The sequence below is a fragment of the Triturus cristatus genome, chromosome 8, assembly GCF_964204655.1.
Source record: "Triturus cristatus chromosome 8, aTriCri1.1, whole genome shotgun sequence".
Lineage (NCBI taxonomy): Eukaryota > Metazoa > Chordata > Amphibia > Caudata > Salamandridae > Triturus > Triturus cristatus.
The window spans coordinates 296901309-296928848 of record NC_140591.1 but is presented as its reverse complement, the minus strand read 5'-3'; the positions used below and the strand labels follow the sequence as shown (position 1 = coordinate 296928848).

General features: G+C 44.2%; 1 protein-coding gene across 1 annotated transcript in view; it reads left to right on the top strand.

Moving 5' to 3' along the window:
* PSPC1 (paraspeckle component 1) overlaps positions 1-27540 on the top strand; it is a 315433-nt gene that overhangs the window by 225305 nt on the left and 62588 nt on the right. Inside the window, exon 8 of the mRNA XM_085621553.1 lies at positions 21919-22103. Coding sequence (XP_085477679.1) covers positions 21919-22103 — 185 coding nt within the window. The remainder of the gene's footprint in view (positions 1-21918; positions 22104-27540) is intronic.

The window sequence follows — 27540 nt, the reverse complement described above, 5'->3', positions numbered from 1 at the left end:
GAAGGCCTCAACGCTAGCAACTGCCTCCAAAGAAAGCCTGCCCAGTGGATCCTTGGCTAAGGACTCCTAGTCGGCGAAAGGCCAAGGCAAGGTCGTCTAAGTCCAGTCTCAAAGGACCACTCCACGCCGAGAAGGGAAGGCCTTACACAGAACGCATCTTCGACGTCGATGACCTCGAAGCGACAGCATGAAGAGGTCGACGCCGAACAAGCGTCTGAAATGGACAAGAGGAGAAGTCTCGAAGGCGAAATGGCGAGCATCCTTCAAAGAAAAAGGACTTCGATGAAAATATGAAGCAATACATAATTTCAACGAAGCCCGCGGTTGAAGCCGAAAAGGGCGCCGAAGAACTTTGGCCACCTAACTGCCGAAGAACAGGACGAAGAGGACCTGTATTTCGATGCTGAGGAAGAGGAACACTCATACCAGGGCTCGCTGCCATCGGAGGCACAAGACTTGCAGTGGCAAGACCTCTATGCCAGAAGAGGGGGTAGAGACATACCCTTCGAGGCCTTTGCCGCCGGACGACATAGGGATCTATAATCCGGCCATAGAGGCCTGCAAACACCTATGGAGTGCAGCTGGAGGAGAAGCCTCAGTCTTGTTTCCTGCTCGAAACTTTATTGCCAACACAGACCAGGAGTCAGTTTTTACCCATGCTACCAAGTGTGCTGGACCAGGGTAAGGAGGCCTTCAAGGAGCCAGCAATCTGTAGATCAGTTACTCCAAGAGGTGAGAAGTACAAACACTCCTCAAAGGACCCCATGTACATTAGGGGATCAGTGCCACCAGATTCCATCATAGCTTCCTCGGCTAGGAAAAGGGCCAACATCCCCACAAATACAGGACAACCTCCAGGCAAGGGGAGCACGAGGATGGACCTCGCAGGGAGAAAGGTCGAAAGGAGTGCGGCAATACAGTGGCGTATCGCAAACTCCAATGCCCTCATCAACAGGCACGCCTACCTGCACTGGGAGGAGGTGGGAGAACTCCTCAAACATCTACCTGAGCAGTACCAGAAAAGAGCAAGCCATCTGGTAGAAGAAGGAAAAACCATGGCAAATACGTGTTTAAAGTCTGCCCTGGACGAAGCGGAGCCTTTCAGCCGACAGATGATGGTTGGGGTGATGGAGAGAAGGAATGCCTGGCTGAGAATTTCAGGCTTCAAGCCCAATGTACAAAATAACGTACTCAGTACACCGTTTAATGGAGAACAACTCTTCAGTCCCACAGTGGACGACCAGCTCAAGAAAGAAAATGAAACAGCAAGGTCATCGGGGGCATTGCAGTTCAGAGGATTGAGAAAGCGGGGGGGGGGGGGGGGGACACCTTCAAGAAGACCCTCCGGTAGGGGGAATCACCAACCAACGACAATGCATCAGTCATTCCAGCAAGGCTACCAGAGCGGGGGGGGAGAGTGACAGGGACAGCAGTAGCCGACTTGGCAGTGTCAACCCCGGGGCCAATCCTTTCGAGGGAGCAGTAGAGTCCTTGGAAACACAAGAGGAGCCCAGCAGCCCACCTCCAAGTGACTTCACCACAAGGACAGGACACAACCAGTCAACATCTCCAGGGTTGTGCAAAACATCAGGACAAAACAGTAAACGTACAGTTCCTCCAACACGCAACACCCGTGGGAGCAGAATAAAGGAATTCTTCTGGGACTGGAGGAAGATCACAACAGACAAGTGGATACTAAACATCACAAAATACGGATATTGCATAGAGCTGCAAAGACGGCCTCAAGACCGAAAACCAGTGAAAAGAGTTCACTCTTCAAAAGAACTTCCTCATTTGTTACAGGAAGCACAGGAACTTCTAAACAAACAGGCCATAGAAATAGTACCATACAGGGAGAGAAGCAAGGGGGTCTACTCCACTTACTTCCTCATACCAAAGATGGACGAAACACTACGTCCCATCCTGGACTTAAGGTACTTAAACAAGTACATAAAGACACAAATTCAAGATGACATCTCTGCAAGAGGTAATACCCCAAATACAGGAAGGGGATTACATAGCTACCATAGATCTGAAGGACGCCTACCTTCATATGCCAATAAACGAGACACAAGCACCTACTAAGGTTTGTGATCAACACACATTACCAGTTAACAGTACTACCATTCGGGCTAAAATCCGCACCAAGGGTATTTACAAAATGCCTAGCAGCAGTAGCAACACACTTAAGGAGGCTACGAATACACGTATTTCCATACCTCAACGATTGGCTGGTAAAAGCAAACTCATACAGCGCCTGCAGGAAAGGCATTCAAGTGGTAATACACACACTAGTACAACTAGGGTTCTCAATTCATTGGGAAGTCATCCGTAGAACCGGAACAGGAAGATTTTCTTGGGAGCAGAGATCCACATCACACAGAGCAAGGTGTTTCCAAGCACAAAGAGGACTGTAGTAATTCTGAAGGAGACACAGATGTACCGCACGGGGCAAGCTCTGACAGTGAGGATGGGAATGATGGCATCATGCATACACTTAATTCCAAATATTCGACTACACATGAGAACATTCCAGAAAATGGATTTAACAGCAATGGTCACAGGCTACAGGGTGCTGGGAGGACCTCGTGGTTGTCACGCATGCAGTACATCAGGAAATACCGTGGTGGAAGGACAACTTAATAAGGGAAAGACTATTCTCACAGCCAGCTCAAACAGTGGCCATCACAACTGATGCATCCCAAATAGGATGGGGAGCACACATGAGCTACCTCAAGGTGAGGGGACTGTGGACACAGCAGGATGCGGTGAAGCACATCAACTACCTAGAACTGAAGACAGTGTTCCTAGCCTTAAAAGCCTTTCATAAACAGCTGTACGGAAAGAGGGTATTGATCCAAACAGACAATACCACTACAATGTTATATATAAACAAGCAAGGAGGCACACAATGACACTATAAAGGCTAGCACAGGATATATGGATATGGGCTATTACAAGACAAATAGACCCACTAGCAATACACCTCCCAGGGAAGAACAATGCAGAAGCAGACCGGCTCAGCAGACAGATGTCAATATCCCACCAATGGGAGATAAACCAGGAAGAAATCCAAAGGATGTTAGGGAAATGGGGAACACCGCAAATAGACCTATTTGCAACACGCCAGAATGCAAAATGCCAACACTTTGAATCGAGGCAACCGTGCAAAGAGTCCCAGGGGAATGCAAAAACAATAAATTGGTCAGGGACATTTGCATACGCTTCCCCCCCCCCCCCCCCCCCCCCCAAAACCCACTGCTACACAGGGTACTCAACAAATGCACAAACAGCAACATGATGCTGATTCTAATTGCACCCCAGTGGGCCAGACAGGCATGGTTCTCACAGATAATGGAAATGGCACAGGAGCCAGCACACAGCTTCCCCAAAAGAAGGGACCTCTTAACTATGCAAAAAGGAAAGGTGTTGCACCCAGAGCCAGAGAGCCTCAGCCTAGCTGCATGGCTCCTGAAGACTTGGAATTTGCACACCTAAGATTACCAGAAAGCACAATGGCAGTGTTACGGGAGGCCAGGAGACCTACCACAAAGTGCTACATTGCCAAGTGGAAAAGATGCACACGATGGTGCATTAAGGAAGGGCTACAAAGGAGGATTACAAGGGAGGAAGCAGTGCTGAAGTACCTAACGCATCTACTGCACAGCAAGCTAAGCTGCACATCAATAAGGGTGCACTTAGCGATAGCCTACACAAGGGGAGAAACGGGGAAAAGTTTCTTCACATCGCAAGTGGTAAAGAGATTCCTAGAAGGGGCAAAAAGAATTGCCACCGCCAACATGGAACCTCAACGTGGTACTGGCTTAATTGATGAAGGCACCATTTGAACCAATGCATAAGGCAACGCTGCAAATGCTCACGATTAAAACAGCTTTCCTATTGGCTATCACGTCACTACGGAGAGTAAGCGAATTGCAAGCGCTTACAATACAAGAGTCCTATCTACAAATATATAGCGACAGGATTGTAATAAGAACAGATCCACACTGCCCACCAAAGGTGCTATATCAAGGTTCCACATCAATCAGACCAGATACCAAGTTTTTTCCAAAAACCGACCACAAGCGCAGAAAGGGCATTACACACACTGGACGCCAGAAGGGCAGTAATGCACTATATAGAAAGAACAAAGGAGTGCAGAAAGACAAAACCATTATTTGTGTCGTTTGCCACCAGTTTTCTTGGGTGACCAGTTACCAAGAACACAATTGCAAGATGGATTGCGCAAGCAATACAATACTGCCACAAACAAGCTGGGCAAGCACTACAAGGAGCGACACAAGCTCATTCAACACGGAAGAAGGGAGCAACAATAGCTTTTCTAGCAAACACACCTATTCAGGATATTAGCCAAGCAACACCATGGGCTTCAGTGCACACGTTTACTAAGCACTACTGTATAGATATTCAAATGAACAAGGAAGCTCAAGTAGGACAGAAGGTCTTACAACACATATTCAGAAATCAGAGCTCTTTCACCTAGCCACCGCAAATTTAGAAAACCGCTACAAAATCTATGCACAGCATAGTTAATCCAGAAAGGTTCACGCTGCAAAACGTATAGTTTCTTACCTGTCGGTGTAGTTTTGCAGAAAGTGGCTCTGTATATACTGTTCCTTAATAGGTACAGGGTGTACAGAGTCCACAGTCCCCCAGGGTTTGACAGAGGCTAAAGTTGGATATAACCTTACTCTCTAAAGTGGTAGCTTGGTCGAGCAGTAAGGCAGTATCAGAGGACAGTGTAAAGCATTTGTTGTACACACTCAGTCAGCAAAATGGTTTCACACACTCAATAACTGAACTCTAGTCCAATGGTTTATATATAAAAAAATATATGCTTGTTTTATTTTAGAACCAACGCTTTGATTTAAAATATACTTTCTCAGAATGAGATCTCATATAAATACTTTTGCAATATGCAATTGACTTTTGTAAACAGTTACAAGTGGTTGCAATAGGCAACTCTATTTTAAACACAACAATGCATTGAGCTCAAAGGAAAATTCAAGTTATTTGCAACAGATTACTTTTTAGATTACTTTTGGAATTCCAGGACTGGATCCTAGATTCAGTCCTGGGTCAGTACTCCGAATCAAATGATGAAAGTCGACTTAATTACTGTAATGATTTTTAAACAATATTTAGCTATTTTAAAAGTTGACACTTTGACTGTTTTCTTTGAAATATTTTCTATGATTCCCTATGGAAGAAAATTCAAGTTGCAGGTACAGTATGTTCTCGTTACTTTTGTAATCTAGTACTGGGTGCCTAGATTCAGTACTGGGGCCTTTATCCAAAACAGGTAAGTAATTACGTTTTCAGATATTATACGATTTTTGAAGAATATTTAAAGATTGCAGAAATCGACATTTGAAGAAATTTCACAGAAAAACAGTCAATGATTTCCAATGGAAGAAAATTGGGTTACGGGTAAGTACAGTTGTAAGTATTTTTCAGAGTCCGTGCTGGGCACCAAGATCCAGCACTGGGAGCTCACCTAAGAGCAGGTGAGTAATTTCGTTTTCGTTACTCGGCTGATTTTTGGTGAATATTTTAAGATTTGAAAAGTCCATACTTACAAGAAATTTCTGGAAAAAGCCAGTCAATGTTACCCTATGAGGAAAATGAAGTTAGCGGTTTAAAGGTAAGTACTCGACTGGCAGAGTTGAGGTTCTGGGCATAGACTCAGGGGTCCCCCAGGGTCAGGTAGGTACAGTTGGTTCACCCTCAGCGACTCTAGGGCAGCCGGGTGCAGAGAGAGTTAGGCCCAATGTTATCCTATGAGGGATAGGGGGCCTTGGTTGGTGGCTGCTGACTGGCAAGCCACGCGGCTGTGGGAGCTGGGCTCCTGGGCACTTACTCAGGGCAAGTGGGGAAGTAGGTAGGTGTAGTTTTCACTGCAAGGGCGACTCGGGCGGCTGGGTGCAGGGTGCTTTTGAGCCTTCGGGCGTTCAATGGATTTCAATGGGAAATCTCCGGTTTAGAAAGACTGCAAGCTCGGGGACGAGGACTCTTCAGGTGCCACCACCACTTCGAGAGGTAAGTTGGGTAGTTGGAGGATAGGTAGGTACCCCGGGATTGGGCACAGGGGGCCGCGGGGCGCCGCGTGCAGGGGTGCCTTTTGGTGTCATGAAATCTTACCCTCTGTTGATCGCGGTAGGGGGGGCACCTTGTTCTGAGGCTGCAGGCTTCTTCAGGAGTGTCGAGGGAGGTCCTTGGGTGCCGGACTCGGGGTCACAGTCGCTTTGTTCACTCCGGCACTGGCCAGGCTTGGCTGGTGCAGTGTGCTGGGTTCGCGGTTCCGGGTTGCTGCCAGGGATTAAAGGTAGGTTTTGAGTAGAGCCTCTACTCATGGGAGTCCCAGGGGCTTAGAGCCAAAAGGTAGCCAGGTCCTCCGGGGTTGGTGGCCACAAGAGATGCCGGGTTGAAGCAGGAGCAGGTTCGAGGGTCGACAGGCCGGTAGGGCTGGGGCCAAAGCAGTTGGTGTCTTCCTCTTTTTAGCAGCTGCAGGGCAGGTCTTCTTTCTTCTTGCTCTTCTTTGTAGTTTTTAATTTGGAATCTGGGGAAGGAAGGTTCAGGGTGCCCCTAAATACTAGATTTAGGAGCGTTACAGGTAGGTGAAGGGCAGGGACCAATGGGTCCCTGTCCTGGGGTGGGTACACCCCCTATCCTGCCTCTCTCCTGTGTGAGGGGGGCAGTAGCCTAGTCCTGATAAGGTAGGGCTCCTCATCTACAAGATGACGAGAGCCCGGAGATGTGCTTCACCTCGCCTCCCCCACCTGAGGGGTGGGGTTGGCAGGCTGGCACATCCCCTGTCCTTATTTGGGGTTTCCGGCCAAAGCTTCCCGCCAGAGTGGGGGGTTGCAGTGGCCTTGGGAAGCTCACAGAGGCGGCATGCCTTTGAAGCTTCCCCCTGCATATCCTGGGGGAGGAGGTTTAGCACCTCGCCCAGGATGTGCATTGTTGCAGGCCCAGGAGAGCAGGGGCTCTCCTACACAGGGGTCCAGCAACATGTCTGCTGGGTGGCAGCCTAGGCAGCCTCAGAGCAGACGTGGATTGTAGGTTAGGTTTAAGGGGTCACCTCTAAGATGCCCTCTGGGGTGCTTGGTACATTAAACCCCACCCTGGCATCAGTGTGGGTTTAATGTGCTGAGAAGTTTGATACCAAACTTCTCAGTCTTTAGTGTTGCCATTATGGTGCTGTGGAGCTCGTGTTTGACGAGCTCTCAGCACCATGTACTCTTAAATGGCAGCACTACACTTACAGTGCTCAGGAATGGACCTGAGCACTGTAAGGGCACAGGGCTCCTGCTCCTGTGCCCACACCATTGGCATAAGGCACCCAGCTAGAGGGGTGGCTGATGTATGCCATGGCAGTGTAGGTGATGGGCATGGCACACAGGGATGTGTGTCATGTCGACTTTGTTTTTGTCTTGTACCCAAACACTCAGCCTGCCAAGGCAGTGTGTGTGTGTGTGTGTGTGTGTGTGTGTGTGTGTGTGTGTGTAAGGGTACAGGGCCTCTAAGTGTGGCACAAGGAGTGCTGCTGCCCTTAGAGGCCTTCCCTGGTCACAAGGCCCTGGGTACCTAGGGTACCATTTACCAGGGGCTGACATGTGGCCAGGGTTTGCCAATTTGGGTTGGTTTTGCTTTAGGGAAGGAACATAGGCCCTGGGCACCTGATTGGCAGGAGTCCAGGGCACACTCAGTCCAAGTACATTCAGCAATTCAGCAAAAAGTGGGGGCATACCATGCATGAAAGATGGCACTTTCTCACAACTAGCGATCCCACTCTCCTCTGCCAGAAGGAGCCAGGAGAAAAGGGTTTAAAGACAAAAATAACAGACAGGACGGGGAAAAAAAAAATCAGAAGAGGGCGACCAAAGGTGGGAGCTTCTGCAGGAAGCGCGTCAACGTCAGACACCATATGGTGGTATGCCGACACCCACCTGGGCCACGAAAAAAAAACTGTTTAAGCAGTTCTTTTGTGTTCCGCCCCGGGGCCGTGCAGCTGTGTGCTGACATAGTTCCATTCCAGAAGTGGCAAGGGGGATCTGCATATAAGCATCATCCTTACACACGGACATCAGTTAATTTCTTTCCGTGCCTTTAGATCTAGGTCTCCTCTTTTGTCTTTCAACAACTATTTGGCAAATTTCTCCAGCAGCCACAAAACCGCTTTAGTGTGTCCTTGGCAGGCACACAGTTAACCTGTTGAAGGAAAGGTCCATTATTCCCTCCAGGGGTGGTAAGCTATCACACCCGACAAGTGGGTCCTCAACTGTGTGTATGCCCTCCTATTCCTTTTTACACCTTGCCACACCTTTTGCTGCCTTCAGGGTGGCTGACGGACGACAATCTGTCTGCCTCCAGTAAGACAATTCCAAGACTTAGAAGTTAAGTGTAAACTGGGTGTTACTCCTATTACTGTACTATAAAAGGATGGAGGCCTTCATCCTATTTCAGACGTTTGCCCAACAATTTTCTAATGGAAAGACAAATACAAGATGCCTAGGTCCTGTCTTCCCTGGAAACTGGATGGTGGTGTTCGACCTGCAGGGCACCTTTTTTTCACATCCCTGCCCCACAGGCACTACTTGCGGTTCTCGGTTGATGAGGAGCGTTTCCAGTTTGCAGTGCTCCCTTTTGGCCTTACCAGTGTTATTTGGTCCTCGTCATCCTTCTAAGGAGGAAGAGAGAAGCTAAGGTTTGCATTGTAAGAGACAAATAGACCTTTATAGTTCTTGTATCTTGGAATATTGAGTGGATGATCCGCTCTTTCTAGTGTTTCCAGAGTAAAGAAGGGCATCTCACAATGGATTACCCTCTGCATAAAGATCTGCTGTACACTGGTGAAGCATTCCCCCAGAAGGCTTTGAGGCTCTTTCCACCAGAGCAAAAGTGTGCTACCAATGCCTCATCCAGAGTGCTTGTCCTGGACATCTGTCGGGCGACAGTATGGGCATTGTTACACACATTCACACACAAAGCATTAGTGCCTTGACAATCTGATCAGTCAAGCATTATATTGGCCACTTGGTGCTGCAGGACAAATTGGTGTGAGCCAGTTCATAGACCCACAACCTTGGAAGGCATTGCTATGGTATCTATTCACAAGGTGATGAATCTGCAGTTAGAATTATCCATCAGAAAAATTAGTTTCTTCAAGCCACTGCCCCACCCCCGAGCCCTTCAGTCCCTATTCTGTGGGATGGACGCTTTTTCACCTAAAAGGTCCCAATCTAGAGGTCTGAACACTGGTTATGGCATTCTATCTCTGGGCTGTGAGTCCAAGGGTGCGGATAGCCCAGAAAGTAACTGACCTCAGGATGCCGCGTGTGGCTTGCTTGCGTGTGTGTGTATGTGTGTGTATATGTATATGTGTGTATATATATATATGTGTGTGTATATATGTATATGTATATGTATGTATATATATATATATATATATATATATATATATATATATATATATATATATATTTATAATCTCTCCATATATCCACTCTGCTCTTAAGAGCAGAATGACGTCCGTGTGGAACCGCACACCACCACCTGCGGCGAGCAGGAGAACTGCTTTAACCATTTCTGGATATAGCCTGACGCCAGAGGAATATCACAAGGTGGGGAATTTGAGATTAATTAGAGAATCCACCAGAAAGATAGCTACTGAAGGCAAGTACTTGTTCTTTTAGTAGCTTCTAGAAGTGAAAGTGGTTTCAGTACTAGCCTCCAAGTTTGACTTTTGTACTTAAGTGGTATTGCTCCTTGTTGACGATTAAAAGGTAGATTTAGACGTAACAGCCTTTATTCTTTTGGTGGGACTTAGTGGAATGTCAGTTTCTGTTGGTATCCTGGGCCTTTACGTTCAATGTGCTTTTTGGGGAGAGTAAAGCATTATCGACCGCATTTGCGATCCCACCAGCAAACAATGAAGCCCTTTTAAGATTACTTTTTCTTAACGTTCAGCCTCTTTGGTGCCTGCTTCAGCACTCTGAGCATTCTGTGTATTAATTTTATGGAACTACAGTAAAGATCTCGGTTCATTAGCTTTAACATGCCGTCACTTGATCTCTCATTAATTCTACCTAATGCTCTGTTTATAGAAATGGGAGACTTTCAGAGCAAGGACTGTTGCAGGTTGTCAAACCTGAACACGACTTGCACTTGAAATAAGAATAAGTTGTAGTTGCTCAGATTTTGTCTTAATTGCTACTGTCCGTGTCAAACCCATGATTGAAGGGCCTTCAAAATCATTGTTATTGTGCTTTACTCCATGTAGAACTAGAATCTAGTTATCCAATAGTAATCTTTCTAGGATTTAATGCTGGGGAAGAACTGGGTCCAGGCCAGTGCAGAGACACATTTTTCTGCTTAATCAGTGAGCCATGGCAGAAGTTTGGCATCAGTCCACTGTATCGTAGAACATAACGAAAGTCACAGTTGAGTGGAAACGAGAATGACTTGTCACTGTCCAGGGAGATGAGGAGCTCCTCTCTGCCAGTGCCTTTTCCAGTCCTCCTCCTGGATCTGAACTCCATCTCCCACCTCCCACTCCAACACCCCTCCATCCTTACTAGACTTCATAGTTCCTTTGGTTAAGCTTTTCAAATGTTTATAGTTATACCACCTCGTATCATATTACTGGGTTACCCGACATTGGACATCAGGCAGTCCTTCTGGATCAATGCACTTTTTTTTTTTTCTTTTTCAGTAGTAATGTGATTGAAGTGTTATTAATTGTTTCATATAGGCAGGTGGACATGTTTTCTTTGGCAAGTAAGATCCCTGGGTCTTCAGCACTAACCTCATTACCTCTGCCTCAGGCAGGGTTTTGAAGCTCGAGAATGATGATTGCAGAAATATTTGAAGATTGTCTCCACTTTTCTGTAGTCGCTCATTGCCATTATCAGTGGAATGCTAGAGAATGAAGGTATTTCATGTTGCATGTTTGAGTAGTCCTCTGTTCCAGTGGGGGTCACTATTGAACTCTGTTTTTAATCTGACTAATAACACCTCAAAGTCTTGTGGATTAAGGAGATACTGAATGCCTGCAGAATTTGCATATCACATCTCAACACCTGCTCAGTCAGTGGATATATCGGATTCCTTTCTGAAGTCCTTTTAATACCCTGTTGCTATGAACAGTCTGAATGCTATTGCATCTGAACCCTAAAAAGCTATTTAAAGGGTGGATTTTTTTTTTTTTTAAATGACCCTTGAAGATTCACGTCTTGTCGCTCTGAAGGAAAATACCTGTTTTGTCTGACTTTTTTGATCCTATGCCATTCTAAAACTGTTGACTGGCAGCTAGCTGAAAGTATGGATGTGGAGATGCAAGGATACAATAAGTGGTAAGTATACTTTTTTCTATCCCCAGTATTTGTGTTCAGTTGGATTCCACCATTTTGAATTATTTCTCACTCATAAAATACCCACAGTACCCAGTTCACCTCTCAAACGTCTTCTTTTTATCTGCCTATCATAGACTCCTTGTGCACTGGGTTGGTTCTAGAGGTTGAAGGTGGCACAGTATATCTACAAAAATCGTAGCCTAAAATCCAGTCTACTGAATAGATCATCATGGGTAAGACAGCATGTCAGTTAGGTATCGCCCCGCCACCTCATTTCTCCCGCTGCTCCACCCCGTTCCCCCCGCCAGGTGCAGATTCTCAGGACTGATACTCCATTGTAGGAAGGGATCATGGCTAAAAATGGCTGGGTTTTTCAGACGAGAGTAGTTGCTAGTTTTAGCAACTGGCTCTACAGTAGTAATTTTTTAGGTCTCGCTGAGCCCAGTGCATGTGCTGGCTCGGGGAGATATTTAGTAGGTGAGTTTTCAAAGTGCTACTGGCTGGCCTAGCGCTTACGTTCACGCGAGCGTGCATGCGCGCAGCCACCATCTGCGCAGCCACCATCTATCTTTCACGGGTCATTTGCACCACTCTGCCGCACGTCTTTCGCTCTGATCGCGAACACTTGCAATACAGCAGTTTGTCGTCCGTCCACCCCTCTTTCTACGTGCCCTTTAATCTTCTTTTGTGTATGCCTCAACTCCCGCTTCTCTTGATCGTGATCACTTTCACGGACGCGTGGCCAATGCTTGTCTCCGTTTTTGCTGCTTCCCAAAACCCTTTCTCCCCTTTTCCTTCTATCCTCCACTTTATGACCCCTAAGTGCTCATTGCTTCTTCCCTCTTCCTCTTGTCTCTCCCTCCTAACACTGCTCCCTACGATCCCCCGTCCTTCCACCGCACGTCTTCTTGACTTATCTTTTCTCCTGCAAAGCCTTTTCCTCTTTCTAGCTCTCCTCCTTCCCCCACACACCTCCCAAGTCTTTCCTCTCCCCTTTCTCCAGAAGTTTGCTCAAGTGCTGGCTGTTCCAAGCCCTGGCCTTTGAGCCCTGCAGTGGAAGAACTTTCTGTTGTGCGTGCCCTCCTCTCTGCTTTTCCGTGCCTCTTGCCGACCCCTCCCCTCCAACAGCCTTTTTATTCCTTCGCCCTGAGACGATGAATGACTCAGTGAGAGGGGAGACTACTCGCATTCGAGTTTTCAGTCACAGACCAGCTTGTGTGTGTTAAGACTATATTTTGTGAGTTTCGTATTTTAGGTCTGTTCTGTATTCTCTGTCGCCATGAATGATTGACTGTAGGCGCTACCTTTTGTATAGGTTTATATTTGGTGTTATTGTGTTTAGTTTTTATGAACCTGTCTGCCTGTAGATTTACCTTATGACACTATTTGTGGTTTTATGTAGCCTGGAACCGGTTATATAAGCTATAATGGCGCTTTACATGTAGAAAGAGCAGAGGAAGTTAAGGATGTTACAAGACAGTGTGTCCAGGCATCCAGTCAATAATTATAAGGGGTATTTAGGTGCTATACAACAAAGTCATGTTGAGTCTTTTAAAACAAGAGCCAGGGGTACAAGAAAGGGGAGTATACTCTTAAGTCTAGCTGTATACGGAGTAGGTAGGCAAGCTGTTAGGCGCTAAGGGAGGAGATGCATACAGGCCATGCAAAAAGAGGAAGTAACAAGCATTGGCATAGCCAATAGGTCTCGCTTTTGGGACCTTCTAAGTATTTAGTTATCCAGCACAATATTCTTGGTGCAACCACAACTGTTGCATGGATTAACACTTAAAAGGTCCCAAAGGCGAGACCTATTGGCTATGCCAATGCTCGTCTTTATGGTTTGCATTATACCATTGTCATAATATTCCAAATACTTATCTGTTGATCTGTCCCTCTTACATTGGTTGTGATCTAATTGTGTGTACCTGGTAGTGTTGTGAGGTAAACAAGTCAGTTTTTGAATTTTCATATCTTTATGAATATTATAAGAATGGAGTGCGTAAAAAGTAACATTACATTTCCTTGTGCTTCCAAACTTGCGGTTGGGCACTCTGCTTGCTATTCTGTTGGAACATATTTAATGTTAAAAATGCAAAGCTATTGACAGTGTGTTTCATTTGGATGCTGTCTCTGTGCTGTATACTTAAGTGAATAAAATAAGTGAACGTTCTGAGTAGTTATAGAGAAAGTCTACTTCCCTTTTACTCCTAATGCTAGATCTGTGTTGGCAGGCGGTGCAGGCTGGTATTAGTGTGCTGCAGCCCATGAGTGTTAGTCATCATTGTAATCACCACCTCCATTTCTTAAGTGATGACCAGTGATTGGGATACGCAATTTTGGTGAAATTCCCTATAAAATGAAAGTCTGAAATCCTATCCTGTTTATCCTGTCATTTTATTTTTGCCCTGGTCCCTAAAGCTGCGTACAAAGCTGGCGCAGAGTGGGGCAAAGGTTGTCCTGTACTTTAGCTGTTTATTTCTAACCTCAAAAGTCATTATACTGACCTTGAGCGGTTACTATTATGTGTTGGTCTATGGACTATTACATCCTTTTTTTCAGGTTATTTGGCGTTTGCTTCTCTTAAGGAGTAAGACATTCACATGCTGACCAGGACGTACCTAGTCATGCCTGTGTCTGCAAACTGTTGAAAAGCCTCCTTAGTTCCTCAAAGGAAGAAGCAGTTCACGGGTTACCTTTTTGAGATCAAAATTTTTTTTCCTTTATTGTGGCATCACGTGATTCTTGATGAGAAAAACGTAAAGGTGAAAAACGAAGCAAATCCATTTTTGCTTTTTGGGATGGGAATGAGATCGCCGTTGCCTGAGATGGCAGAGTTAGAACATAATAGATTAGTTGTCCTTAACACAACAAAGTTGCACTTTCTTGGTGTGAAATAATTCCTGTTCTCACTGGAGGGTAACTGTTCCTATTAAAGAAAGCGGTAACCCATTAGGTTATAAGAAACGAATGTCCATAGATGGTCTCTTAGTGTGTTACTGCTCTGATGAAGATGGGGAATTTCTCCTTTGGAAATTAGTGCCCTCACACACTCTTGCGAGTGTCATGCTTCATCATCGGGCGTTGTTCCTCGCGGGGGTGGCGCTGCTGTCCTCCACAGGCCCCACGAGAGTGCTTTTTTTTTCGGAGATCTTTTAGGAGACGCCGCGGGTGTGTGTGTGTGTGTGTGTGAGGCGGCCGAAAGGGAAGATGTGTTGTAGGGGTTTTAAAATTAACCCATCGGTACCATTAAATTACATGTATTTGTAGGTCCGTGGGGTAAGGGTAAAATTCAAGTGGTAGGAGACTAGGGCACCTCTTAAACAAATGAGGTAGCGGTCGAGCTATTACTCTGCTGCTCTCAGTCCCGTGTGTGTTTAGTGAAAGTGAAGCCTGGTTGACATGTTTCGTGCTGGGGAAGGCGTACCTAGTGGATCCCAATGCGCTTCTTCAGGACCTTGTGAAGCGATAAAGTGCGTGAAAAAAAGATAAAAAATGGGAGCAGGGAACTAAACCCCTATAATCCCATAGTACCTCAATTGAGGCTCTGCTTGAGTGATAGTACTCAGGGGAACACTTCAATGGTAGTGTTCCTGTTTATTACCCCTTCGAGTGAGATGCTTTTGTGCCTACCCTGCTGCTTGGGAATTGCTTGCAATTTCCAAGTGGCAGGGTAGGCACAAAAGCCATTCCATACGGGCGCAACTAGGCTCCTCTTAAGTACTGATGGGAGCCGCCGTTGAGGCACTCCATCTCACTCGAAGGGGTAATAAACAGGGACAGGTTGGGGGAGGCGAGGTGAAGCCCACATCTCAGTCCCCGACAACTAGATGGGGGACCCCTCCAATCAGGAAGAGGCTTATGCCCCTCTTCCACTGGAGGGTGGCATACTAGAGGGTGTAGACACCCCAGGGAAGACGCTTTTGGTCCAAATCTGCAGCCCCGTGCAATGCCCAATGGGCTTGAACCTTGTCTCCAAGTTCGACATTACAAGAAGGACCGAAGAGTTGCAGAGAAGGGGAGACAACTGCTTTGGACCCCGCCCTACCGGCTGTCTTCTGCGTGTCCTGCAGCCATCAGCCTCCAAGAACCCTGGGGACCTGCCCAGCCATCATAAAGAAATCTGATCTCCTGTGGATGCCGGATTTGTACAGCCTCAATCCAAGCTGGGATTCCAGAACCAGCCGGATCCGTGAGTCCTAACCGCTCTGCATCCGCCACACCAGCGAGGTTCCCCAGGCGATCCTTGCCTGTGTTTCTGCGTTGGACAACCTTCATTGACCACCTCCTCGATGCCTGCAACCTCATCCTGAAGGCCCCCCCCCCTCCCCCCTCAACCGTGCCCGGAACTGGTAAGAAGAACCCAACACGAAAATAACTCCCTGCACCAGCCAGTCCTGGAGTGCCCGACAGAAGGTGTCCTCGTGTCCAGCAACTCGTCTTCATCCTCCAGTCATTGGTTCACTTCCTCCAGTCTTCTGGATCCAGCCTGCAGTCCTTTTCACAACCGACTCCCTCCATTGAAAAGCATTGGGCTTCCATCACCTCCTGAGCACCCTGCACCCAGCCCGGTGCAGCTGGTGGTGTGTACTTTGTGCCAACCTGGGACCCCCTTTGCCCTTCCCTTAACCCTAGGACCTTGGCTTCCGAGACAGAGTGGCCTGCCCATGAGCAGCCCCCACCCGAGGTGTCACCTAGCCCCATTGGCTAACATCTGCACTCTTTACCTGGCTGACCTTTTGCCGCTGGGGGAGCCCCTTGAGTGCCAACCTTAACTTTGGGTACCCTTGGTTCTACCCTCAAACTCCAAGCCCAAAACCGTTTACTTACAGCAAACCTAACACTTTGTTTTCTCCGTAGGCCTGAATGATTGGTTTTCACTGTTTTGTACTGCAACCAAAGCAACTTGGTGCCTCCACCAAAGTTAACCTGTTTATCAATGTCCTGTGTTGCGAGTGTTTCATGCCAAACTAGAAAACGAATTTTAAAGTAATTATAAGTACTCTAAATGTAATTTCAAGTTACCAATATTTTTTTCTAAATATTCCTACCAAACCAGTATTCACTGTCTTTTGAAAAGTAACATTGTATGAAGAGTTTAACATACCTGCTACTAAGTCAACTTTGTTCTAGAAATAAAACAACCAAATACCTTTTTGAACAAACTATTGGTCTGGATTCAATCTTTGAGTGTGTGACACTATTTCTTGCCCACCTTTTAACATAATTCTGATTGGGCAGCTGCTACTCTGAGTCTCTTAACGGAAAGAAGCAAACAGATATATATTGTACACTCTTATATAATTTTCAGATAAGTCTCAACACCTTTTCAAGTCTGGGTCTTCGGGTCACTAACTAAATAAACGACCTACCCTGTTCAGACAATACACTACAATACACTATCTAGGAGTGTTTCTGGAGAAACAGCCCGCAAAAGGGTTTTCTTCAGAGGAGAGACTATCCTCTATCCGTCTTGAAAATTCATCGTCTTACAGCACAACAGAAATCATCACTACTATAGTCAATGGCCTCTTTCAGCTTACTGGTAACTCATGCCACATTTCACATGGGATCATTACAGCAGTGTATGGGGGGATCAGTGGAACGAGTTCTCAGGCATCTGAGAACAGACACCAACTCTCGCAGTCTGCAAATCCGTCTCTTCCATGGTGGACGAGGACAAAAACCTAATAGCAATGGTACCATTGAAACAAGATTTCCTAGTATAGATGACAGTCAAAGAATGGCGTGTTCACATGGACCATCTAAAGCCTCGGGGCTTGTGTTCAGACAAGGAAAAAACTCAGATCAACCTCTAGAGTTGAGAGCGGTTCAGTTGATGCTAAAGTCATCCCTACCGTCGATCATGAGAAACGCCCTATTAATTCAGATGGACAATGCAACAACAGTGTATTACCAGAACAAGCCGAGAGGTACACACTACAGACTGCTACCCCTCAAATAGCAGATGCTATGGTAATGGCTCGTAGCAAGTAACCTAACAATTACTGCAGTCCACCCTCCAGGTGTTCAAAACGAAGAACTCCCTTGGTTGTACCCCCACCCCCAAAATGGACTTATTTGTAGACTCAAACAAATATGCCAAGATTATGCCTCCAGACTTTACCAATTCAGGTCGAAGGGGAATGCTTTGTCCGTCTGTACTGCAACTGGTGCTCATGTAAAGCGCTCTGATACCTTTGGGACAAGTTTGTGCTATATTAAACTAAACACCCCCCCCTCCCCAAATGCCCTTTTGAAATATTAGTCAAGGAAATTTCTTTGATTTCCTCTGATCCACATCATTCCAGTAGTATTGATCAAACTGGACAAATCCAAGAGCAGAATAATAGCATGGTATGCAAAACCAAAGGGGATGATGGACAGAGTGTTGAACATTGCAAGCACTCACCCCCAGTCAACTAATCTGAGTTTAATCCATCATTCTTTAGCTCACTCCGCTACCCCAGTTCAGACATGGGCATATTCAAATCAGTCTGACCCTGTGCCTCATGGAACAGTCCAGCCCGAACTGCCAAGCCATGTCTTTCCTGGACCGGAAACAAGCATCCTGGGACCGGTTTCTGGCTAATCAGCAGTCATCAGCCAGGCTAGCTTGAATCCAGTGGCAAAGTGAGCAAGGGATCCACGTCTGAGCATACCCTGTCACCTTGGGGCGAACAAAGCAAAACCAAAGGGGATGATTGACAGAGTGACTATAGCAAACACTCACCCCCAGTCAACTAATCTGGGTTTAATCCATCATTCTTTAGCTCACTCCGCCACCCCAGTTCCTATAGCCTGGTATGGCCTGGTCCAGGTTGGTTCACAGATCTTCACCTCTGAGTGTTCATACAAGAGTATGCCATGCAGTCCAAATCTCCTTCACAAGTTCGGGCCCAGATTCTACTTCCCACACTTCGACCATTATGTTTGACTGCTTGGCTCCTGAACTCATGCAAAATGGTCATCTAAACCTACAAGACTGTACGGACATTTTAAAAGAGGCCAAACGTCCTTCCACTTCTTATGCTTTTAAATGGAAGAGCTCTTGTATGTAGTGTATACAAAAGAACTATGACCCATCTTCTTGGCCAAGATGTGATATTACCTTAACTGTTTCATCTGGCAAGATCTAATTCAGTCGCCTGTGGGTCACTATGGGATGCTGGGTATGCTTTGAGGTTCTTAATTGGAATGGGCGGAACTCTCAGAACTTCACTCTGAAATTCCACGCATTGCATTAAAGCGCCCTGAGATTCCTCCGTGTTCCAAGTACAGGTGGAATTAGGCATGTCACACTGATTTTTAGATTTGGGACTTTGTCAGGCACTGGAAAGACAGCCTGAACGACACCACGCAGTTCACCGGAAGGCAATGCTTCTCGGGTAGATTTTGCTGACGCTCAAGTAGATGGTTACTCTAGCGGCAGCCCGTGTTGGGGAAATCATGCCGCGTGTCGTCCTAGTGCCTGAAAATCGCACTGGGGGACTCCAGATATCGCTCGCCAATTTACCATTAATGAGCCGCGCGTGAAAACTCGACGGTTGGTGGAATTTGCCCAAAAGTCTGCCGGCGCAGTGGAATTTGTCACCCACCCCTAGTTCTTAATGGCGCAGTACCAGTTTTGTTAGCTAGTCTTTTCCTTGCCGCCCATTGGCTGATTCTGTCCTTCTTTCATTTTTATAAAGTTTGAAAGATTTTCTATAGTCTCTTACCTTTTTAAAGTGACTATTAACAATATTTGTCCACTTTTAAAAAATGAAAATATCAAATGTGGCCTTCTTAGCCATTTATAGACTGCACATATGTACTTATGAATGTAAATAATTTTTTTATACACCCCCACCCCCCCTTCACCCCCACCCACCCTCGTTCGGAGGAGCATTGGGTCACCTCATTATACTTGATGTAGGATTACAGTTAAGCAAGTTTTCCATATTCTGCTTATGCACCACACTCAAGCAAGTCCTTAATTAAAAAAAAAAAAAAATAGTACACATCGCTAAGTTTTTTTTTTTTTTTTTGATTCGCCCACTGACCGTATTAGTGAATCCCAAAACTTCCTAATCTTTATCTCACTTAGCAGATTTACTATCACTTCCCCACTGTTTGCTTGTAATTATCTTTCTTCTGTCTTCATGTCTTTCTCCGAGTCAGTCTGATGACAAATAAGCCATGGACCCCAAAAATGAGTACTGTTTGCCACCTCCTGCAACCTGTGGCACATGCAGTTGTATGTGGTGCTGCAATCATGTTCTTTCAGAATGGTGGAAATAAACAGCTAGACACTTACTGGGGATAAATTACTTGTATGATACTGTTCGTTGTTGCCCTAGATTAATGTAGTCTTGTCCAAATGAAGTTATCAGCATGTAACTGGTTTGGGGCGCTGCAACGGACCTACCTGGTTTGTAATGTGATGCAATGCACTGTCCGTGAATGTTCTTAGTCAGTGTGTGTGTATGTCTCTATATATATATATATATATATATATATATATATATATATATATATATATATATATATATTTTTATTCCTCATGTTTTGGTTATTAGAAAACCATTGTTTGTTGTATGACTCTTGCAGCTTTTTCCACCGGATTTGTGCTCCGTACCAACTAAGAACTTCCTCACCTTTAAAATATAATTCACAAAATTAAGATGGAATTTTTGAGCAATCAAGTTTTTTTTTCTCTCTTCTCACCAGTTATGGTGGGCAGCAAATTAAAATATTGATAAACGGTATAAAACAAACTTGGGTACAACATTTACAGGTAAGTACTAAACGTCTTGTAGTAGAAACCCCTCAAGCACTTTTTTAGTGTATGTGTAAAGTCTTTGGCAAATTGCAAGGATCTATCATGGCCTTTTTCGCTGTTTGTTAATTTACCTATATATCATGGACATTTGGGATTGTCATTTTAAACTTTCATAAAATTCTACATATAGCAGACTGTAGTTTATTGGCCATAGGGCCAAATTAATTCCTAATTGATATTTAAGAACCTTGGATTGCACAAACAGAACCCCTAAAACTAAATAGAGTTCTTGTCTTTTTTTGTTTATCTTGTTCTTGCTAGTCTGACTGCCATTTAAAGTGTACTATCTTGAATGTAAACCTAGATGTATTCAGTTTGAAATATGAAGCAGATGCCATTTTGCGTATCTTTCGTGTAGTTCTAACAACCTGATTATACTTTATGCATATGCGGTGGCCTTATGGAAGAAGTTTGGCAATACGGATGATTTTAAATTAAAAGGGCGAGGGGGTTGGATTCGAGAAAAAACCTAAAACTAAGACAGTTAATTGCGTCAAAACATTCTGTATAGTACCACTGAGAAGGAATGAGCATTGCACTTTATCCTCCATTTTGGTTGGGAAATAGTTGACACCTGTAGACATATGATGGCTGGAGTGAGAAGGTTCATAGTTCCTGATAACGTGCAACGGGGCCAAGCCATTATAAACAGCATAACGAGTATCCCTATTTAGAAGCCCTGCTAGTTAATGGGATTTTTTAAAGCTTTTTTTTTTTTTTTTGCTAGATTATTTTTCTGCAATGCTAAAAGAAGACGACAAACATCAATGGTCACAAATCGGCATATTCATTCTCATATTAGGGACATTTATAAATAGTGAAATGTAGCTCTAGAGGATGGTGGAGAGCTATACATAGCAAAATAAAGTCCCTATATTTTGGATAGCCGTGCATTAGCAACCAAGTCACATTGACGAAGCTTTACAATTGTCCCTCACCCACAAACACATTTAAACTGCAGGACAGTGTTCTTTACCTTCGCATATCTCCCCATGTGTGCTGTTCTTCAGTTTGTTTAAAGTTTGACTCCTCTCATAATAGGACTTTTTGTTTTAACTTGCTGCAATAATGTGGCACAACCACACTCCCCTTTGATGCTTAATTCAGTGCACAGTTGCATACTTAATGCTCTGCAGGAGTGAACTTTCTTAATGCCGAGACTCGAACCCGGTTCCTCAGATTCGAGGTCGACCGCCCTAGCCGTTAGGCCAACTCCTCACCCCTAGTATTATTGTGGTTTATGCAGCATCTGAAATAAAGGGTAGATAAGCATTAATTAGGGTACTCCCACAAATAGGCCTGCTTTGTTTTTAATTACATACATTTTGAAATTCCAGTAATACTAGTCCATAACTGAATTAATCTGAGAATCCTTTTTATCCAGTGAGGAACGCAATATGTTGGTTTTATGAATGACTAAGCGAAATGGCCGTTTTAAAAAATTTCATGTGGAAGCTTATGTTTTACAATTGTGTATATAGCTGTAACATTTATCATGAAATCCATTTGAGTTTAACTACAGTAAATTGACATTGTATTCAAGTCGATAAATTAAGGGGCATTTTTTCTCATCTGTACCTTTGTAAACATCTTTGTTAAGCGATCAATAACCTGTTGCCATTTTTTGTTTCTGATTAACATAGTCCAGTTTTGCATTGTTGGCCAGACTTTCTTAAATTATATCTTTAAGATTGGACAACTCTAAGTGTAGATTGTTTCGCGTAGATGCGTTTAGCCCAGCACTTGCTGGTAATCAAGGTCCTCCTCCAATGATGGGTATGAATATGATCAACCGGCCAGCAGTACCTGACAATCCTATGGGTCCTGGTCCTTCCATGGGGTCAGAAGGAGCTACAAATCTTGGAACTACCAACATTGGATCAACTATGATGCCTGATAATGGAACAACGGTAATGTATTTCACATACATTTAATGTTCATTACTACTTTTTAAATTGCATGAAATAGAAGTACACCTACACAGTATTTTAAACTTTTCGTGGTTTTCTAATATAAAATGATATTCTGCAACGAAATTGTCTATTTGTGCTACTCAAACAGTACATTCAGTTGACCGCTAATTGGTTCTAGGTTTGACAGTTTTAAGGAGTCCTATAAAATTTCTTATAATTGAAAGTGAAAATGTTTGTCTTTAAGAATGGGTTGACATACCTGGAACTATTGCATTGAACAAACTTTTGAATGAAAGGATAACGTTTGCTAATGTCAAGAAACCTTTGTTTTTATGATCGATATCATGTAGTGTTTCACATCTTAATCCTCCTTGAAACTGCCACCTTTTTTTTTCTTCATTAGAAAAACAAATCTTATTCTACACGTTGGGGGTCCCATTTGTATGCTATCCACACGACCATTGCCAACGTCACAAAAAGGAGTAAAAGTTCACAAAGAATGACTGTGAAGCTCCCACCGACTGGGGTTGACCGGACCTTTCTAGGGTTTCTTGCTTTTCTTTCAACCTTGTCCATTGTGACTGCACACCTGCGGAGATGGACGAGCGTATTGATCTGTTTGTTTTTTAAAACAGAGCTTTAGAGCCACAACATGCCTGTGGTGATTTCTTTGTTTTAAAAACTACGTTTGTCATAGGGCGGCATTCCTTTTAATGATAAAGTACAAAGGTGGTATTGTGCATATGCATTATATACCAGACTTCCTTTTTCTCCTGCAGTTACCATTTCTCATAGGAAAAAAAAAACCTGTGTTCTCAATCAAATCTTAATTCGATTATATTTAGCTATTTGGTCTGAGGTGAATCTCTGCTTTCATATACTATCCCATGGGCCAGCACTTGTTGAGTAGATGGAAGGAAAAATGCAAGAAATGATATGGTGCAATTATTTATTTTTCTCGGTTTTTTTACCTTCGCACTGTTCCAAGTATTAACTGTCAGGCACAAAAACAGAGCATGACTCTTTGCACAAACAGCAAAATATCAGCTCTCCACAAACGGGTTGTTGCTTGAAGTACTTGTGTCGGGGTTCAGGAAGCTAAGAGACCTAGTTTTTTTCTTTAATCGTACCACACGCACAGGTCACATGGGGGGGGGAAAAACTTTCGCAGTCCAACATCTAAAGCTGTGTGAGTAAGAATTGCTACCCATCGTTCAAAGGCGATCTGGTTTAAAATATGCCCTGTACATATATTTAAATTTATATTAATCAGAGCTTTGAAGAGATCGTTGGCTGTTGGACACCATCTTGGCTCCCCACCAGTTGTCATAGTCCAAAAAGCTTACATCTGTCTCACACGCCTGTATCGCTTCAATCATGTCGAGTCTGGAGTATTCTCTAATGAACTGATACATCTACTAGATTTTCTTCAGTCAGCGGACCAATCGTTAGACCAGTCTATTTTTAAGTGAAATTAAATAAAATTAAAAAGTTCAAGCTCTTGTGATGTAATAAATTAATCCACACGTATTTTCTCAAACTTAAAAAAAAAAAATGTAATAACGTTTTTAAGGAATGCAGAAAAATAGTAGGTCTTTGGGTGCATGCTGTGCAAGTAGGTAGTGTATGTCTCTGGTTCCTGATGATTATAGCCAGCTGCATATGATGTTCCCCATAAAAATCACATTGGGAGTAATTTTTTTTTCTTAATTCATAGCTATCACTTGGCTTTGTAGTCCATTTTCATACTACAAACTTTGGATTTCTATTTTTCCTTGCCATTGTCATGCACAGTACCTATTTTAGCCCCTCATTGTTTGCGGTCTTAACCTGTCCTATCTTGCTAACCTTGCTGTAGAAAATGATTAATTTGCTAGTACGAATTTCAAGTTTACTAATTCTGTGTGTTCATGAGTTATCTGACATTTGACACCCATCTAGTTATTGTGTCCCATTTTTTTTTTTTTTTTTTTTTTTTTGAAGAGCTGTGGATCTTCTGTTTTTAACGCTGGGTTTCTGTCAGAGAATTCTAAAAGGTGGAACACATCTGCATACATGCAGTGTCCGGTTTACAACATTTTTAAACAACTGGAACATGTAACCTAATCAGCCACATTAAACCTAGGGTAGCCCATACGACTGAAAGCAACCTGCAGTTTAATATTTTTTTATGTAAATGATTGCTCATAAATTAACTGTAAAAATATTCTGCAGTTGGAAAAAACTGAATATTTCAAGCACTTACAAAGAGTTGGAGGTATGAATGTAACAATTCATGCATTTAGTTAGAAATAAGCTTTCGTCCAAAGATTATGCAACTTTGTTATCTAGAAAGATTTTACCTAGCATCAAAAACATTGTCCATCTAAATCAATCCTCACGATGTTAAAGTCGTCATTAGGTGATCTTATTTACTTATAGGGTTATCGAAGCAGAAAGTAAGACTGTTAATGTTGTAAGACACCTTTTGTGCAGAGATGATAAATTCTTTTTTGGAAATAAACTAAGCTTCCTTCCTGAAACAAATCAATAGAAATAAGGAAGGTGTGGTTGCAGGACAATAAAAATGCATCAGCTGGTAGTAAGGGGTGCAGGATTATTGGAGGTGTGAGAAAATAAAATATTTTGAAAATCGATATCTTGCCCTAATTGGCGATGGATTTGTTATCTATTGTTCAATTGAGTATCCAAATTTGTTGAATACTCACAAATTTGAGATTAAATGGCTGAAAATCAAAGCTTTGCCTTGGTTTTGGTCCTTCTGTCAGTATGGCGAAATGAAAAGTGAAGGTGCTTTCTTTACATGCAAATCACGGGAAAAGTTTCAGCTTTTAGTGGTTTAAGTAGCAAAGGGACAGATAGGGGACATGATGGGGTAGATTAACTTGGCAGAAAAAGGCTACATTTAAAGATTAATCTTGACATAGTTGACCACCTACTGGGTTGACGCAGCTAATCAGAATTGTTTTACCCTATGATGTGGGTACTCTGAAAAGACAGAGGATACTGTAACTTCCAAAATGTCTCGTATGTACTGGACCAGTCTCGTCTCCAAAGTGTCTTTTTTTTTTTTTTTTTTTTTTTTAAACCTTTATTACAATTTCAGAGAAATACAAGTATGGGCCTACAACCAACAGGCCGGCCGCTAAAATGCAGTATAACCCAAGGCACAGCTGAACATTCACATCGATGAAGCAACAAAAAAGGGGTTACTGGAGGGTTAATCATCGCAGTCGGTCGCAGCCGCAGTCCATAAACAAACAAAGGTTTCATATTTTAAGGAAACTAAAAACAGCAAACACACAAGGCAGAGGAAATTAATAGCAGTAGCATGTGCCCCTCGTATTGAGGGAGTAATCCAACCCGGTAGACAGAGGGGGGGGGGGGGGGGGTGCCAAGGCCGAAGAAACCAAATTCGCATGTCGCAGGAGCATATAGGAATGCGCGGGCTAGGGAGATAGAGCGGCGTCTATCTCACGCATCTGAGGCGGGGCGCATATACCTCCACGATAGGAGTTCCAGGGACCCCACACCTTAATCCACTTCCCAGGCTTGCCTCTCGCCACATACACCGTTTTCTCTCTGAACATACACCAGTCCATGTGGTCTTTCCACTCTTGAGACCGTGGGTGGCCTCTGGGAGCCCCACAATCGTGCAATGTCACGCTTCGCTACCATATAGCCCAGAGTCACCCATTGCGTCTGCGTCACATTGTAATCAGTCGGCTCCCAGACATTCAGCAAACCTCTTCGTGCCTCCGGCAACAAGGCAACATGCGTGACTTCTTCTAACACCGCATGCACTCTGCACCAAAACAGAGTCCCCTCCGGACACTCCCACAGAATATGGAGGAAACTCCCCAGGAGTCCACAGCCTCGCTTACACAAACCATCCACCGAATACCCCATACGCATCAGAGCATGCCCCGTGACGTAAACTCTATGGAGTATTTTAAGCTGGACGAACCGCAACCGGGCCGGGATAGCCACCTCTTTCGGGGAGGCCACCGCCGACACCCAATCCTCGTCGTCCAGTTCTAAACCGTCGGCAATCCATGTCTCCCGCAATGAAGCCAGCAAACCCATCCGATCATTAATAAGCTTCTTATAAATCAGCGAAATGGTGCTATCCGGCACATAGCCATCCAATATCCTGTCCTCCAACGGGGAATGCTCCGTAATAGCCGCCACGTCCGTAAACACGGAACCCAAAGTGTCTTCTTGATTAACTAGAAGGCTTTAATGGTTATTATTAGACCCAGCTGTTCCAGTGTCAATTGATTATCTGAGGAAACTGAAGTCCACACAGTGATTTGGAGAATGATCAACTTAATTAGGGTGGCTGCCTTGTTTACTAAAACACACCGGGAGAAGCAACATTGGTACAGATTTGTGCAGAATAAGCTCAAGGACCGAATATTTGTCTAAAGTTAATTCATTGGCAGTTTTGCAACATGTTCCCTTTCAAAGATCATGTTGCAGTGCTTGTACACCGAGAGGGATGTTCCTTGGATTTTGAAGACTTGCACTTCTACATCTCCGTCTGCAAGCAGTTCAGTTTCAGTTTGGAATGCCATTGGTAATTCAAGGTCTTGCTCGTAGTGCATCAGTTGTTGCACCATGCTTTCACAATGTATCTGTCACCAGAGACTGCTAGTCTGCTCTAACAAAGGATCCATGCTTATTTCTGTTTAGGCGAATGGTTAAAAAAAACACCATTATGTAACGGATTTCTAGTTGGTTGATTCAGAAACCATCACAGAATTTTTTTATATTTCTCAAACTGTCGTACACAGAATTGGCTCCATAGTAGACAGTGAAGGAAGACTCTACATGCATCATCATGAGCCCATTTTGCGGGCTAAGGATGGAGGTCCTGCTAGAGAGGCTGCATTTTGTAAATGTGGGGACTAAAAAGACTCTGTACCAGTCTGGCAGAGGGAATAATAACTTCATTGTGGATCCAGTATTCAAATCTGACGATGGGCATGCCCATTCACCCAAGTATTTTTAGAGTTAAGATGTCCAAGTTCCTGGAATAGTGGGAAGCCCAAATCAGCCACCTAGCAACCAAAGGTTTGTGATACTGAAGTTCAGACTAGTCCTGTATGTCCAGAGGACGTTCCTGCCTCATGCTTGAAGGACTTTACTAGTCAAGGGCGACTATTTTGTATCCCCAAGCAAAGGGGGCTCCACTGGCTAATCTGGTTAACTCCTGGAGCTGTGGAATGTGGGCTTAATATATTGATTCTCCTAGACCTTTCAGAGTTTTCAAAAGAAAATGGATGGGTGAGCATTATCCTCATGCTTGCCATAGAGAATTAGAAGTCTCAGCTAAACCAGGATATATGGGTTTGGTTTAGTATTTTGTAAATGGAGTGCCCCTTGAATAGTTCTCATTGCAGTTATAGGAAACTAGGAGTATTTGTTAAGG